The sequence below is a fragment of the Elephas maximus genome, chromosome 27 (assembly GCF_024166365.1).
Source record: "Elephas maximus indicus isolate mEleMax1 chromosome 27, mEleMax1 primary haplotype, whole genome shotgun sequence".
Taxonomy (NCBI): Eukaryota; Metazoa; Chordata; class Mammalia; order Proboscidea; family Elephantidae; genus Elephas; species Elephas maximus.
In genome coordinates this window covers 28282503-28298553 of record NC_064845.1, presented here as the reverse complement: position 1 = coordinate 28298553, position 16051 = coordinate 28282503, and the positions used below count along the sequence as shown (strand labels likewise).

Sequence of the window (16051 nt, the reverse complement as noted above, 5' to 3'; positions counted from 1 at the left end):
TCATTATTATTATTATTTTTTTTAATCAGGCATCCGGATGCTGTTGTTGCCCAGAGTTTTTCTGTGGAATGATGTGTAATGCAGTGGAGCTTGACTCAGTATTTAACTCAATTAGTGAGGTCCCCTCAGAACGCTCTGCTAACAACAGCCATCTTTTTCTAAAGTGACTTTATTTGTGACACCAAAAATAAGGAAGCCCAATGCGTGAGCCTTCAGACTAGCTTCTTTCTAGCTCTGACGCTTTAAAAAATATATTTCACAGCATCTAAATGGGGGAAGAATGTTTTTTGCCTTGTAAACTTGTAGCTCTATCTACTGGGTAAAATAAGGACAGGTTTCACTGATATTTAACTAGCATGAAGAATGTGAACTTTTAACTAGGAAAAAAAATTTGTTTTTCTCTTTATCAGTGTCAACATTATAAAGAGAGGCAACAGGAAGCAAAGAGATGCTTACCTGAGGATATGAATTTGTAAAAAGACATCCAGGCCCTCATTCATTTTCTGTTTTTCGGTCTACTTGCCTCACATACATAACTCGAGTATTCTAGCTCAGGAAATGGCTATGTTAGGATGTGATATAAATCCCGAGTGATCGCAAGCACTTTTCTTCCCCCCCAGAAATTGCTGAACAAGAGATTGGGGTATATTTGAAAAGAAAAGAAAGAGATAAGATATAAACACCCCACCAATTTGCCAAGTCCCCAGAAATCCGCCCATTGGTCTGTTGTGAGCAAAACCTCTGTAGACTCCTTTGTAATTGCTAATTACACTTTTATCTCTCTAGCAATAAACAGCTTCTCTAAATGCAATTGATTTCATTCACAAAGACTCACAGGTTATCCCAAAATTTACCCTCTGTAACATTTTATACCTATGTGTCTGTCTTTTGGAAATGCTGGTGGCATAGAGGTTAAGTGGTATGACCACTGACCAAAAGGTCTGCAGTTCAAATCCACCAGGAGCTCCTTGGAAACTCTATAGGGCAGTTCTGCTCTATCCTGTAGGGTTTCTATGAGTCAGAATCAACTTGACACCAAAGAGTTTTAGTTGTGTTTTAATAACTGTTGCTTTTTTTTCTTTTTTTTGTCATCCAGTGTAATCCTGTACAGATTTAGATTTAACCTAACACACAAGGCACAGCTTAGATAAAATGATTTTCTTCATGGTCTCCATAGGTTGTTACTTTTTAAAAAAATATTTCAGACTTAAGGAATGTGTAGGTAATATACGATATAGCCTTCTATAGCCCCCCCCTTCAACTCATGAAAGAAAACATTATAAATACAGTCAAAACTCCTTGAACCACTCCCAAGAAGTTTATTTTTTAGAAGGAGAGTTCACAATAAGCAAGCTTAGCCACAAAGGAAAGAGAATGGCTTATGTAAGGAAACATCATGTTGTATACATGTAATAAACAAAATATAAATGGAAAAGTTCTTACTGAACAAAATGTTTGGAAATTCCAAACTGGCATAAGAGCATGATAACAGAGCTGGAGTTTCCACGTGGTCCAACCAACCCTTGTGTTTTACAGTTACAGATTTGGAGCTGGAAAGCAGGTCACCTTTGGAGGGCAGCACAGGTAATTAGGAGCAGACATAAGGTGAGGGATCAGATCTCATTCATTCAACAAACACACTCCATGAGCCCTGTCTTTCAGCTCATTTTGGAAGAGAAGTAAGCCATCACAATTCAAGATTAAAAAGTGTTGTATTGCAAGTGAGGCACACAGCATGGCAAGAAAGCAAATAGGACCACCACTTCTGATTGATGGAATCAGGGAAGAATTTTTACAAGAAGTAATGCCTTAACTGAATTCCAAAGAACTAGTAAGAGTTTGCCAGCCAAGGGTATTCCAGGCCTGGGGAACAGGCCATATAAAAAGCACGAAAGCACGGAACACTGCGGAAGAGAAAATAGTTTAAATAGGTATGAGAGGGGAAGAGGGTGAAATGATGATTAAAAGGTGGTGGTGTTTTGGTTAGGTGCTATCAAGTCAATTATGACTCATAGTGACCCTAGGTACAACAGAAAGAACATTGCTCAGTCCTGTGTCACCCTCACAATTGTTATGCTTGAGCCCACTGTTGCAGCCACTGTGTCAATCCATCTCATTGACGGGCTTCCTCTTTCTCCCTGATATTCTACTTTACCAAGCATGATGTCCTCCAGGGACTGGTCCCTCCTGATAACATGTCCAAAATAAGCGAGACAAAGTCTCGCCATCCTTGCTTCTAAGGAGCGTTCTGGCTGTATTTCTTCCAAGGCAGATTTATTCCTTCTTCTGGCAGCCTGTGGTATATTCAATATTCCTCGCCAACACCATAATTCAAAGGCATCAATTCTCCTTCGGTCTTTCTTATTCATTGTGCAGCTTTCACATATGAAGCGATTGGAAACACCATGGCTTGGGTCAGGCATACACTAGTCCTTAAGGACTTTAAAGTGACATCTTTGCTTTTTAACACTTTAAAGAGATCTCTTGCAGCAGATTTTCCCAGTGCAATGCATCTTTTGATTTTTTGACTGCTGCTTCGGTAGACGTTGATTCTGGATCCAAGTAAAATGAAATCCTTGACAACTTCAGTCTTCTCTTCCTTTATCATGATGTTGCTTATTGGTCCACTTGTGAGGATTTTTGTTTTCTTCCTGTTGAGGTATAAATCATACTAAAGGCTGTGGTCTCCATCAGTAAGTGCTTCAAGTCCTCTCACTTTCAGCAAGCAAGGTTGTGTCATCTGTATATGACAGGATGTTAATGAGTCTTCCTCCAGTACTGATTCCCTGTTCTTCTTCGTATAGTCCAGCTTCTCAGCTTATTTACTTAGCATACAGATTAAATAAATATGGTGAAAGGATACAACCCTGACACACACCTTACTTGATTTTTAATCATGCAGTATCCACTTGTACTCTTCTAAAGACTGCCTCTTGCTTTATGTACAGGTTTCTCATGAGCACGATTAAGTGTTCTGGAATGCCCACTCTTGCCAATGTTATCCATAAATTGTTGTGATCCACACAGTCTAATGCCTTTGCATAGTCAATAAAATACAGGTAAATGTTGTTCTAGTATTTTCTGCTTTCAGCCAAGATCCATCTGACATCATTCCACATCCCCTTCTGAATCCAGTTTGAATTTCTGGCAGCTCCCTGGCAATGTAGAGCTGCAACCATTTTTGAGGTATCTTCAGGAAAATTTTACTTATTACACTATTGATGATATTGTTCAATAATTTCTGCATTCTCTTGGATCACCTTTCTTTGGAATGGGCATGAATATGGATCTCTTCCAGTCGGTTGGCCAGGTAGCTGTTGCCAAATTTCTTGGTAGAAATGAGTGGGTGCTTCCAGCATTGTATCTGCTTGTTGAAACATTTCTGTTGATTTCCCCACAACTCCTGGAGCCTTGTTTTTCACCAATGCCTTCAGTGCAGCTTGGACATCTTCCTTCTCATATGCTACCTCCTGAAATGGTTGAATTTTGACAGTTATTTTTGGCACAGCGACTCTGTGTATTCCTTCCATCATCTTTCGATGCTACCTGCTTGTTCAGTTTTTTACCTGTAGAATGCTTCAATATTGCACCTTGAGGCTTCAATTTTTTCTTCAATTCTTTCACCTTGAGAAGTGCCGAGCTTATTCTTCCCTTTTGGTTTTCTAACTCCAGGTCTTGCACATTTCATTATAAACTTTATGTCTCCTTGGATGCCATTTGAAATCTCCTGTTCAGCTCTTTTACTCATCATTTCTTCCATTTGCTTTAGCTACACGATGTTCATGAGTTAGTTTCAGAGTCTCTTCTGACATCCATTTTGGTCTTTTTTTTTTTTTTTGTCTTTTTAAGGACCTTTTGCTGTGTTCATGTATGATGTGCTTTATGCATGATCCTACAACTTATCGGCTCTTCATTCATTAGTGTTCAGTGCATCAAATCTGTTCTGGAGATGGTCTCTAAATTCAGTTTGGATATACTCAAGGTTGTACTTTGGCTCTTGTGGACTTGTTTTAATTTTCTTCACCTTCAACTTGAACTTGCATATGAGTAATTGATGGCCTGCTCTGCAGTCAGCCCCAACCTTGTTCTGACTGACGATACTGAATGTCTCAGTTGTCTCCACATATGTAGATTCCAGATATGTCGATTTTATTCCTTTGTATTCTATCTGACAAGGTCTACGTGCGTAGTCATCATTTATGTTGCTGAGAAAAGGTATTTGCAATGAATAGTTTACTGGTCTTGCAAAATTCTACCATGCAATCTCCCACATAGTTTCTATCACCAAGGCCATATTTTTCAACTACTAATCCAAAATTTTTTTTTTTTAATCCTTCATGTGTGTTTCCAACTTTCTCCTTCCAATCACCAGTAATTACCAATGCATCTTGATTGCATATTTGATCAATTTCAGGCTGCAGAATTGGTAAAAATCTTCAATTTCTTCATCTCTGTCATTAGTGGTTGGTGTGTAAATTTGAATAATAGTTCCATTAACTGATCTTCCTTGTTGCAGTTGTTGTACTTAGGCACTGTCGAGTCAGTTCCAACTCATACCAACCCTATGCACAACAGAACGAAACACTGCCTGGTCCTAAGCATCCTTAACAATCATTGTTATGCTTGAGCTCATTGTTGCAGCCACCGTGCCAATACACCTTGCTGAGGGTCTTCCTCTTTTCTGCTGACACTGTACTCTGCCAAGCATGAGGCCCTTCTCCAGGGACTGATCCCTCCTGACAACATCTCCAAAGTATGTAAGATGCAGTCTCGCCATCCTTGCTTCTAAGGAGCATTCTGGCTGTACGTCTTCCAAGACAGATTTGTTCATTCTTTTGGCAGTCTGCGGTATATTCAATATTCTTCACCAACGCCACAGTTCGAAGGCATCAATTCTACTTCGGTCTTCCTTATTCTTTGTCCAGCTTTCACATGCATATGATGCGATTGAAAATACCATGGCTTGGGTCAGGCGCACCTTAGTCTTCAAGGTGACACCTTTGGTTTTGAACAATTGAAAGACATCCCTTGCAGCAGATTTACCCAATTCAATGCGTCTTTTGATTTCCTGACCGCTGCTTCCATGGCTTTTGATTGTGGATCCAAGTAAAATGAAATCCTTGACAACTTCAATCTTTTCTCTGTTTATCATGATATTGCTCATTGGACCAGTTCTGAGGATTGTTTTTCTTTATGTTGAGGTGCAATCCATACTGAAGGCTGTGGTCTTTGATCTTCATTAGTAAGTGCTTCAAGTCCTCTTCACTTTCAGCAAACCAGGTTGTGTCATCTGCATTACGCAGGTTGTTAATGAGCCTTCCTCCAATCCTGATGCCCTGTTCATCTTCATATAGTCCACGTTCTAGTATTATTAGCGCAGTGTACAGATTGAATAGGGATGATGAAAGAATACAACCCTGACACACACCTTTCCTGACTTTAAACCAATCAGTATCCACTTGTTCTGTCTGAACAACTGCCTCTTGATCTATGTAAAGATTCCTCATGAGCACAATTAAGTGCTCGGGAATTCCCATTCTTCGCAATGTTATCCATAATTTGTTATGATCCACACAGTCGAATGCCTTTGCATAGTCAATAAAACACAGGTAAACATCCTTCTTGTATTCTCTGCTTTCAGCCAGGATCCATCTGCCATCAGCAATGATATTCCTGGTTCTACGTCCTCTTCTGAAACCGGCCGGAATTTCTGGCAGTTCCCTGTTGATATACTGCTGCAGCTGTTTTTGAATGATCTTCAGCAAAATTATGCTTGTGTGTGATATTAATGATATTGTTCTATAATTTCCACATTCGGTTGGATCACCTTTCTTGGGAATAGGCATAAATATGGATCTCTTCCAATCAGTTGGCCAGGAAGCTGTCTTCCATATTTCTTGGCATAGACGAGTGAGCACCTCCAGCGCTACATCTGTTTGTTGAAACATCTCAATTGATATTCCATCAATTCCTGGAGCCTTGTTTTTCGCCAATCACTTCAGAACAGCTTGGACTTCTTCCTTCGGTACCATCGGTTCCTGATATATGCCACCTCTTGAAATAGTTGAATATCGCCTAATTCTTTTTGGTATAATGACTCTGTGTGTTCCTTCCATCTTCTTTTGATGCTTCCTGCGTCGTTTAATATTTTCCCCATGGAATCCTTCACTGTTGCAACTCGAGGCTTGAATTTTTTCTTCAGTTCTTTCAGCTTGAGAAACACCGACCGTGTTCTTCCCTTTTGGTTTTCCATCTCTAGCTCTTTGCACATGTTCTTATAATACTTTACTTTGTCTTCTCAAGAGCCCCTTTGAAATCTTCTGTTCAGTTCTTTTACTTCATCAATTCTTCCTTTTGCTTTAGCTGCTCGACGCTCAAGAGTGAGTTTCAGAGTCTCCTCTGACATCCACCTTGGCCTTTTCTTTCTTTTCTGTTTTCTCAGTGACCTCTTGCTTTCTCCATGCTTGATGTCCTTGATGTCATTCCACAACTCATCTGGTCTTTGGTCACTAGTGTTCAATGCATCAAATCTATTCTTGAGATGGTCTCTCATTTCAGGTGGGATATACTCAAGGTTATATTTCAGCTCTCGTGCACTTGCTCTGATTTTCTTCAGTTTTAGCTTGAACTTACATATGAGCAATCGATGGTCTGTTTCACAGTCGTCCCCTGGCCTTGTTCTGACTGAAGGTATTGAGCTTTTCCATCTTCTTTCCGCAGATGTAGTCAATTTGATTTCTGTGTGTTTCATCTGGTGAGGTCCATGTGTATAGTCACCGTTTATGTTGGTGAAAGAAGGTATTTGGAATGAAGAGGCCGTTGGTCTTACAAAATTCTATCATTTGATCTCCGGCATTGTTTCTATCACCAAGGCCATATTTTCCAAAAACTGATCCTTCTTCCTTGTTTCCAACTTTTGCATTCCAATCGCCAGTAATAATGCATCTTGATTTCATGTTCGATCAATTTCAGACTGCAGCAGCTGATAAAAATCTTCTATTTCTTCGTCTTTGGCCCTAGTGGTTGGTGCGTAAATTTGAATAATAGTCGTATTAACTGGTCTTCCTTGTAGGCATATGGATATTATCCTATCACTGACAGCATTGTACTTCAGGATAGATCTTGAAATGTTCTTTTTGACGAAGAATGAAACACTATTCCTCTTCGAGTTGTCATTCCCAGCATAGACTATATGATTGTCTGGTTCAAAATGGCCAATACCAGTCCATTTCAGCTCACTAATGCCTAGTATATTGATGTTTGTGCGTTCCATTTCATTTTTGACGATTTCCAATTTTCCTAGATTCGTACTTCATACATTCCAGGTTCCAGTTATTAATGGATGTTTTCCCCACATGTGTTTCAATTTGTCGTACTGTGGGGGCTTGTGTGTTGCTGTGATGCTGGAAACTATGCTACCAGTATTCAGATACCAGCAAGGTCACCCACAGAGGACAGGTTTCAGCTGAGCTTCCAGACTAAGACGGAGTAGGAAGAAGGATCCAGCAGTCTACTTCTGAAAAGCATTAGCCAGTGAAAACCTTATGAATAGCAGCAGAACATTGCCTGATATAGTGCTGAAAAATGAGCCCCCCAGGTGGGAAGGCACTCAAAAGATGACTGGGGAAGATCTGACTCCTCAAAGTAGAGTTGACCTTAATGATGTGGATGGAGTAAAGCTTTCCCGGCCTTCATTTGCTGATGTGGCACGACTCAAAATGAGAAGAAACAGCTGCACACATCCATCAATAGGCTGGAGTACCACACCCAAATGAGGGGTACGTTGCTTCCAAAATACAAAGACGTACAGCAGGGGTTGTGCCTCCTTTTCAGTTGTAGAAGGGGCCAGATACATCAACTTATCCTTGACTTTACAAGGAACATCTTGACATGACCACACCACTGGAGCCCTAGAAAGTTTACTGAGGTGGAAGACATCTGAATTTTTTTGGAATAATTCCCACCCTGTAGCAATATTGTACCAATAACTGCAGAGTCATTGATATGTCTTTCTTACTAAGTCCATTCAGCAGAATGTCATCAATGTGATGGGCCAGCGTGACATATTATGGAAGGAAAGGGCGATTAAGGTCACTGTGAATTAAATTATGACACAGGGCTAGAGAGTTGACATACCTCTGAGATAAGACAGTGAAGGTGTACTGCTGACCTTGCCAGCTGAAGGCAAACTGCTTCTGGTGGTCCTTCAAAACAGGGATGGAGAAAAACACATTGGCCAGATTAATGGCTGCATACCCCAGGAAATGTATTCATTTGCAGGCCACATTCCCAAGGAAACACCTCTTCCAACTGATTGCTCATATCAGATCATAAAATGGAGTATGCTTACATAATGTCTGCCAAAACCCTGAGAATCATGGCCTACCCAAGTTGACACATAACGTTAATCAACACAGTGGTGATGAAAATGTTCTGAAGTAGACGCTGGTGACGGTGAATAGGATTGTGAAAGTACATAAAGCCACTGTATTACACACTCACAGGCTATTAAAACAAAACTTTATTTAATGAGAAATCTACCAGTTAAAATACTATAAACTATACAGAATAAATTCAGCTGGAAAAATACTAAAAACTAAATAGTACCTACTGCGGTGAGGAGAAGTAAGGGTCTGCTTCTGGAGTGGATGTTCCCTGGCTGTCAATAAGGAGCTGCTGTGGAGGAGGTGTGGCAACTAGCTCAGCCTCTGGTGCCCCAGACTGAGCTGGAGATGGGGCTCCAGTGTTGGAACAGAAGCTGGATCAATATTAGCTGTTCATCTGGGAGGCAGTTGGAAGTGGCCCAGGATGGAAATCCACCCCTCCAGCTGGCCCTTCATCTGCTGTTGGTGATGAAGCTGGAGAAGGAAGACCTGTGGCTTCAACAAGTTCCAGTGTTGGTGCAGGATCAGAATGGACATCAGCCGGTGGTACGGAAGCTGGTTCTGCAGGTGGCCAAGGATACGAATCCAATGCTCCAGCTGGCTCTTTGTCTAGTGCCACTGCTGGAGCTCTGAGGAGCTCCACTGTTGGTGCAGGAACGGGATCAACATCAGCAGGTGATAGAGGAATCATTTCTGGAGGTTGTGCAGGGTTGGAATCCAGCTCATCCAGCCAGCTGTTCTCCTGGTGCCCAGGCCAGACCTGGAGATGAAGGGTGGTGGGCTACAGTGAGCTCTGGTGTTGTTGTAGCAGCAGGAGTAGGGATGACATCAGCCGGTGGTCCAGGAGGCAGTTCTGGATGTAGCCCAGGATAAGAATCAGACCTTCCAGCCAGCTGTCCATCTGGTACCAGTGATGCAGCTGGTGATGGTGCTCTATGGAGGTCCAGTGTTAGTCCAGGAGCATGATCAACTCCACCAGGTGGTCCAGGAGCCCGTTATGGTGTTGGCCGAGGAAGAGAATCCGATCTTCCAGCAAGCTCTCTGCCTGCTCAACTTGGTGATGGAGGACCTGTTGTTGTACCCGGCTCCAACGTTGCTGCAAGGACAGAATATAACGCAGGAATTGGTCCTGGATTCTGTTCTGGAAGTCGCCCAGCGTAAAAATCCAGCTCTCCATCTCTTGGCAGTGCTGGAGCTGCTGATGCTCTATTGAGCTTCGGTGTCGGTTCAGGACCAGGATCTCCATCACCAGGTTGTCCAGTGTCTCACTCTCTAGGTGGTCCAGGTTAAGAATCCGAACGTCCATCGGGCTATTCCTCTGCTGCCACAGCTGAAGCTGGTCATGGAACAGCTGTTGCTCTACGGAGCTCCTGTGTTGGAGGAGGAGCAGGATCGACATGAGTTGGTGGTCCAGGTTCCGGTTCTGGAAGAAGCCCAGGATGGGAATCCACCTCTCCATCCAGTTGTCCATCGGATGCTGGTGATGGAGCTGGAGGAGGGCCTGGGCTACATCGAGCTCTGGTATTGGAGCAGGAGCAGGATTGACAGTAGCCAGTGGTCCAGGAGCCAGCTCTGAAGGTGGCCCAGGGTAAGACTCTGACCCTCCAGCTGGCCCTCCATCTGGTGCCAGTGCAGGCGCTGGTGATGAAATACCTGGTGTGGTATGGAGCTCCGCTGTTGCATCAGAAGCAGGACTGACATCAGCCAGTGATCCAAGAGCCAGTTCTGGAGGTGACCCTGGCTGGGAATCCACCCCTCCAGCTGCCTCTCTATCTGGTGCCGGTGCTGGAGCTGGCGATATAATAGGTGGTGTGCTGTGGAGCTCCGGAGCCAATACAGGAGCAGAATATACCCCAGAACATGGTGCAGGAGCCAGTTCCTGGGGCAAAGATGGATCTTGAGCTACTTTTACAACTGGCCCTGGCCTTGGCTCTGGAGCTGCAAGAAGAGAAATGTTCACCAATATGACTGCTTTTCCTCAGGCCTTTCCGATGATGAAAAACATCTCACGGCCATCAAGAGAAGCCCAGTCCCAAGATTTCCACCCCAGAAAGTTTTCCCAGACCATGGTCCACCAGAGGAGGGTCTGAGGTTACTCTGCGCTATAGGCCAACCCCAGCCTCTGGGGGTCTTCCCGTGTCCCCCTCACAAGCTCACATGCAAGCATGCCCAGACCTCCTCACCCTCTGGCTGTGGCTCAGTGACCTCCATTTGATCCAGCTGGGCCAAGAGAAGCTGGGCATGGCGCTCCAGATGTGAGCCTGGCATGTTCACCTGCACATACTCCACCATGAGCTTTAGGCAGGGGAAGTATGGGGGCTCATCGAAATCCTCCAAGTATTCCTTCAGCCATGTGTCCAGGATAAAAGAGATGGCGCTGGGGGTGGGTGGTGAATAGCAGTGTCAGAAGCGTTGCTTTCCTGCCACACTTCCCTCCCAGGGCTCCCCTGCATAGAGCCCTGTGTCTGCCCGTCCTTCCAAAGGTCAGCACCACCCTGCATCACACCCTCTGGCTATCCTGGCAGTAGCAGGCCTGGTCACTGAGCAGAGGGCTAGCACACAGCCTCCATCCCAGGGAGCTCCCCATCAATGGTCTGAACAACTCTCCCTCCTTGGCAAGCATGAATTACATCCCTTTCTCTCCTCTGGCCCTCTCCCCACTGGACAGTAACCCTCTAAGGGCACAGAGATGTGTGTCTGCATGTTCATCTCACAGCCTGGCACACAGTAGTGCTCTAGGATTATCTGATGCTGGGCAACATATGGAGGCTGTCCCCTGCCCCAGCTGCCCAGGCCATAGGGCGCCTCCTCTGGAGATTGTGCACCAGCATGCTGCCTGATTCTCTGCATGCATGTGATGGTCTTTTCTCCCATGGACACTGTTCTCCCCTGGGACAGGGGCCCCACATGCAGCTGAGCACCCACAACTGGGGAGTGAGATTTAGGAGCAGATTTCTCTCCCTCCCACCCCACACCTCCTATTTTGGGCCCCCAATAGGGGAGGGGGCAAGTGGAAATGTGAGGGGACTGTGGGGGGATGGGTTCTCTCAGAGGCCTCTCTGAGCCCCCAGCCTCCCCTCTGCTCCCCAGGACGCCCAGGTTCCACCCTCAGCTCTGTATGACTGCTTATGTCTTGCAGGGGGCGCTCCTAAACTCATTCCTCTAGTGGAATCTAGATGTATGGGGTGCAGTGTCTGCCCAGCCCCAATCCAGACACAGGCCCCATACAGCCTCCACCCTTCTGTATAGACAGGAGCCCCTCTTTGTCTGCCCAAAGTCCACTCACCCTTTCAGCTGCTCCTGGGGTTCACCGTCCTGGGCAGAAGAGGGGTGATTACATCCATACCTAGAGGTGGCGTGAGGGTGTCACATCTAATGCACTGTGGACACTATCTGCTTAAGGTATCTGGTGTTCCTGTCTGACTGCCCGACTAGAATGGAGGCCCAGGAGGGCAGGGCTTCCTATGTGCTCCATCTACTGAACGATGCTAAGTGCCTAGAACAGTGTCTGCAACAGTAGGGGCTTCATGGCTAACTGGTGAAGGAGTGAACCCAATCAGCACCTTCCCAGGTATCTGAGAGTCTTAGGACCCCCCTACTAGCCTCCAGGGATCCCTATTCTGGCTATACCAAGGTCAAGGACCCACTAAAAAGAATCTCAACCCCCCTTTACAAATGGGAAATACGTTTGCTCAAGGGCACACGGTCACTGAGGGCTGAGCCAGACAGCTTCTTCATGGGTGAGAAGAAAATAATGAATGTGAACATCCCAGCCCTTCCAACACCCTTTACCAAAGAGCTGGCCTCTGATACACACTTCCCATGGCTTGTCCCACAGGGTCCTGACAGTAATTCTAGCTGATTTGTCCTTTACCACCCCATTTCTCAGTGGAGCAAACAGGCTCTGGGTGTTGAAGTGACATTCTCCAGACTCACAGCTGGTAGGGGGCAGAGTCTCCACTAGCCTGTGGAAGGCAGGCGCTCACCTTTGGAGCAGCTGGTCTAGGACCTGCTGGGTGGTGGCATAGGTTCTGTAGGTTCCAAGGAAGATTTCGATGTAGGAGAAGTCACCCTTTAGGAAGGCGGGCACCAAGTTCTCCACCAGCTTCTCCAGTGAGCCTGCCTTGAAAGTTTTCGTCACCCAGGCCTCATCCAGGTCCTCGTCAGAACCACAGACACACTGGGGTGGAACAGAGGAGGGACACATTGTCAGAGGCAGCCCCATGAACCACCAGGAGGGTTGGGGCCCGGAGCTCAGCCCAGGCACTCCCTCTCCTTCAGTGACCTGTGGCAGGAGGTGGGACAGGAGTGCCTTCAGCAGCAAACAGGCCTCGGCTTTCCAAGCAGGATTGGAGGTAGGGGATGATTACAAACATTAGGAACCTGAAGGGATTTTGTTAACTAAGTAACAATGGCATCTCCCTGGAGGAAGAGCAGTATCCCAGTGAGTCCTCACAGAACACCCCATTCCACAGATGAGAAAACAGAGGCTTGGTGACGTCTAGTGTCTGCTTGAAGTCACCTAGTCAGTGCCCTGAACCACCTGACGCTAGGGCTCTGTGATGTTCGCTTTGTGCTACATGAGGCCTGTTCTGCTCCTGACTTAGAGGGGAATGTCTGGTGCAAGCTCACCCTTTCCCAGCTGGAGACAGTGCACAGAGCAGACACGCCCATGAGATAAGCAAGACATGGATTTTTCTTTCTGTACATTAAAGGGGGCTTTGAGAACCTGAAGCTGTGGAGCACCCAGATCCAGCCACGGGTGAGAGCTTGGAGATCCTGGGGTGGGAGAAAGACCTCCACAGAACTGAGGGTCTGAACAAATGACTCAGAAAGAGTGAATCCAAATGGCCAGTAAAGGAGTGAGGGGGGCTCCGCTTCCCAGGGCCAACAAGCACCTCAAAGCCACCCTGCAGTTCCATTGGCCACCCTGACAGCAGATTGGCAAAATGGAAAAGAACTCTAATACCCAGAACTGGCTCGATGCAGGGACACGGCCATTGCCATAGACTACTGAGCCACGGGACTGCGACTGGTGTCTTGGGAAGGAGCCTGGCTCTAGTGATCCTAACTTGAAATGTGCACATCCTTCCCCTAGCATGTCACTCCTAGGAGTCTGTCCTTGGTGGGTCACTGTGTGAGGACACACATAAGCATTCCTGCAGCCCTGCTGAAAGGGCGGCAGAAGGAAATCAGTCCAGGGCCAGCAGCAGTGAGAGGCTCAGTCACTGTGGGGACAGGCCCCCCTTCTGGAACATTCTGCAGTGAGTGAGGACACAGTTCGTGAACTGGAGGGGTCACGTGATGTGTCCCTCGAGCTTGCAGGTGGCAGAAAAAGATGTTTCATAGCCTGAGCCCTGCGCTTCAGGGTAAAAGAAGCCTGCTAAGCATGACGATGTGTGAGGCTGGGAGAAGGTGTGGAAGGACAGTCCAGCCAACTGCTGCCCAGGGCCCTGGGATTGGAAGTTAAACACTAAAACAGCAGCAACACGCAAAAAGACGCATGGGCTGATGTGAAGCGACAACACTATGAAAAAGCCCTTTCTGATATTCCTACAAATATGGGAAAAGAGGCTTTGTAGCTGGCCAGGGCAGGGAGGGCAGTGGCAGGGGCTTGGGGGGACAGGAAAGGTTGGTGGTCAATTTCATTGAGAGGGGACCGGGGGCCCTCGAGAGGGAAAGTCCTGGGAGGGAACTGGTGGTCTCCAGGACGGTGTCTGGGCCCCGGGCGCCCCCTGGTCATCTAGGGTCCCACCCGGGGACCTACTCCCCTCACCTGCACTTACCCTGAGCCTACACCAGCCCTTCCTGGACCCCGAGTGGATGATGCCATTCTCCTTTTCCTTGGGGATCTTCTTTGCCGGGCTCTGGAGAAACAGTGCTGGCAGTGGCCCGGGAGGCATCAAGGGCCCCTCTGTGCCACCTCCTTCACGTTCTGCCCCTTTAGGTCCTCGTGCCCCCTGGGCCTCAGAGGAGCTCCCAGTTTCCCATCTGTCACCATGTGATGAGCGGGTCGGCCTGGGGGCTGCACCACCCAGCCCCAGCCAAGCCCACGGATAGAAAAATCAAAGCTCTGAGTATTGCAGCAGGATCTGGGAGAAGCTGGGCTGGCACAGGGTCAGCACTGGCCCAGGCAATGCCAGTAGTTAGGACTGCGATTTGATTGCCCCACTCAAGGCGAGCCGTATCTCAGAGAAGGCCCAGGTGAGAGTGCTGACTCAGACTGTGACCCTGACAGTCCCTCCCTAAAGCCCTGGTCTGAACTGGGACCTCTGGGCAGACTTAGGTTGCAGAGTTCTATGTGATCAGTGGGGTTGCGGCAGGGACGTAAAGGAGGTCTCCGCCTTGGTGCTCCAGCTCCCAGTCTCCAAGGCACCCAACCTGATGGACTAGGCCCGGCCACCACCCCATTCCAGGTCAGACCCCGCCCCATGAACCCAGTGACGGTGAGGGGCTGTGGGCCTGGAGCTTGGGGTTGCCCTCAAGCAACAGCACCATTTTCATCATCCTCATCCTCACCTCTCCCCTCCCAAATCTCCCCAGATCACATGGCCCTCCTTCTCTGACTCCCACCCACCTTTCTCCCAAATGGACCCTGCCTCAGCCAACAACTTTCTGTCTCAGCGGTTCTGTCCTCATTTCCTCCCTGCCCCTGTTACCAGGGACCCCATGAGGACAAGGGTCGACATGGCCTGGGGGCTGGTATAACCTGGGGTGGGATGTGAGGCCACCCAGGTGGGATCACAGTGGTGGACTGGCTTGGACTGGCAGCTCTGGCCACCCTGTGTTACCTTCGGTTTCCTTTTGGAAAGTGGCCGGAGCTGTCGGGGGTGGGATATGAGACCTTGTCGCAGCCTTTGGGACAGGGTCGAACTCCTGGATTTCTCAAGCTTCGGTACAAAAGAGGATGAGAAACAACAAGAAAACATGTTCTCAGCTCGAGTGTCTCCACTCAAGTGAGCTGGGTAGGGGGCCTTGTTTTGCATGTGGGTGCCTGGTTACCAGGGTTCCAAGTTCTATGTACTCTGTTGTCAAGGAAGTGAAGCCATGTCCTGGGTCCCCTTACCTGGGCCCGACCTCAGATGAGACCTCCCAAAAGTCTCCTCTGGGCTGCTTAATGCTCACCTCTCCCCATGCCATCTCCATAACTGTACACAGTGACACCAACACAGCCCTCTCTCCTCAGCCCACGGAACCTGGGGAAGGCTTGGGTGCAGCAAACAGCTGGGTTCAGACACAGCTCATCCCTCTTAACCAGTCTCCAACCCTATACAAGTCTTTGTGCTTCCCAGAGCCTCCCTGGTCCCCGACCCTTACAGTGAGGATCATTCTAGCATCTTCTTCTTAGGGACGTCAGCAAGTGTATGTGAGATAAGAACCTGTTGGCTGACGTTGCATGTAGCTAATTAGGGGCAGATTATCCAATAGGCAAGGTAAGCACAGGGCTTACCTGCTTACCAGGCCATCTATAGTGAACATTTTCATATTTTGTCACCACATCAAAGTCTCTGCTTCTAGGTATGGCTGGCATCTGTTTCTCTCAACCCCACAGCACCTTCCTACAGAATCAAAGCCTCTTTTCAAATTAACAATCCCTGATGGGGGCAGATAACCCAGTAAGCAAGGTAAGCACAAGTTTACTTGTGCTTAATTACTAATCTGTAGTG

General features: G+C 47.1%; 2 protein-coding genes across 7 annotated transcripts in view; both read right to left on the bottom strand.

Moving 5' to 3' along the window:
- The window catches only part of LOC126068313 (ral guanine nucleotide dissociation stimulator-like), a 497494-nt gene that overhangs the window by 186919 nt on the left and 294524 nt on the right, over positions 1-16051 (bottom strand). For 4 of the 6 annotated variants that reach the window (XM_049870813.1, XM_049870815.1, XM_049870814.1 and 1 more), the window contains 2 exons: positions 12371-12564; positions 11671-11730 (listed from right to left, as the gene is read on the bottom strand). The exons of the other annotated variants lie outside the window; for them this stretch is intronic. In XM_049870813.1, the coding sequence (XP_049726770.1) occupies positions 11671-11730; positions 12371-12564 (254 nt within the window). The remainder of the gene's footprint in view (positions 1-11670; positions 11731-12370; positions 12565-16051) is intronic. 6 annotated transcript variants of the gene reach the window in all.
- Positions 8925-10633, bottom strand: LOC126068341 (probable serine/threonine-protein kinase samkC). The gene is made up of 2 exons (XM_049870823.1): positions 10568-10633; positions 8925-10322 (listed from the first exon to the last, which is right to left on the bottom strand). The coding sequence occupies exons 1-2, from the start codon at positions 10593-10595 to the stop codon at positions 9334-9336; spliced, it is 1017 nt and encodes a 338-aa protein (XP_049726780.1). The 5' UTR covers positions 10596-10633; the 3' UTR covers positions 8925-9333.

What these genes read in the sequence shown, in the direction of transcription:
- LOC126068341 (XM_049870823.1), bottom strand. Translation starts at nt 10,595, where the DNA reads ATGGAGGTCACTGAGCCACAGCCAGAGG. An exon ending in CACTGAGCCACAGCCAGAGG is followed by an intron (nt 10,323 to 10,567) that starts GTGAGGAGGTCT and finishes CTCTTCTTGCAG; the next exon opens with CTCCAGAGCCAAGGCCAGGG.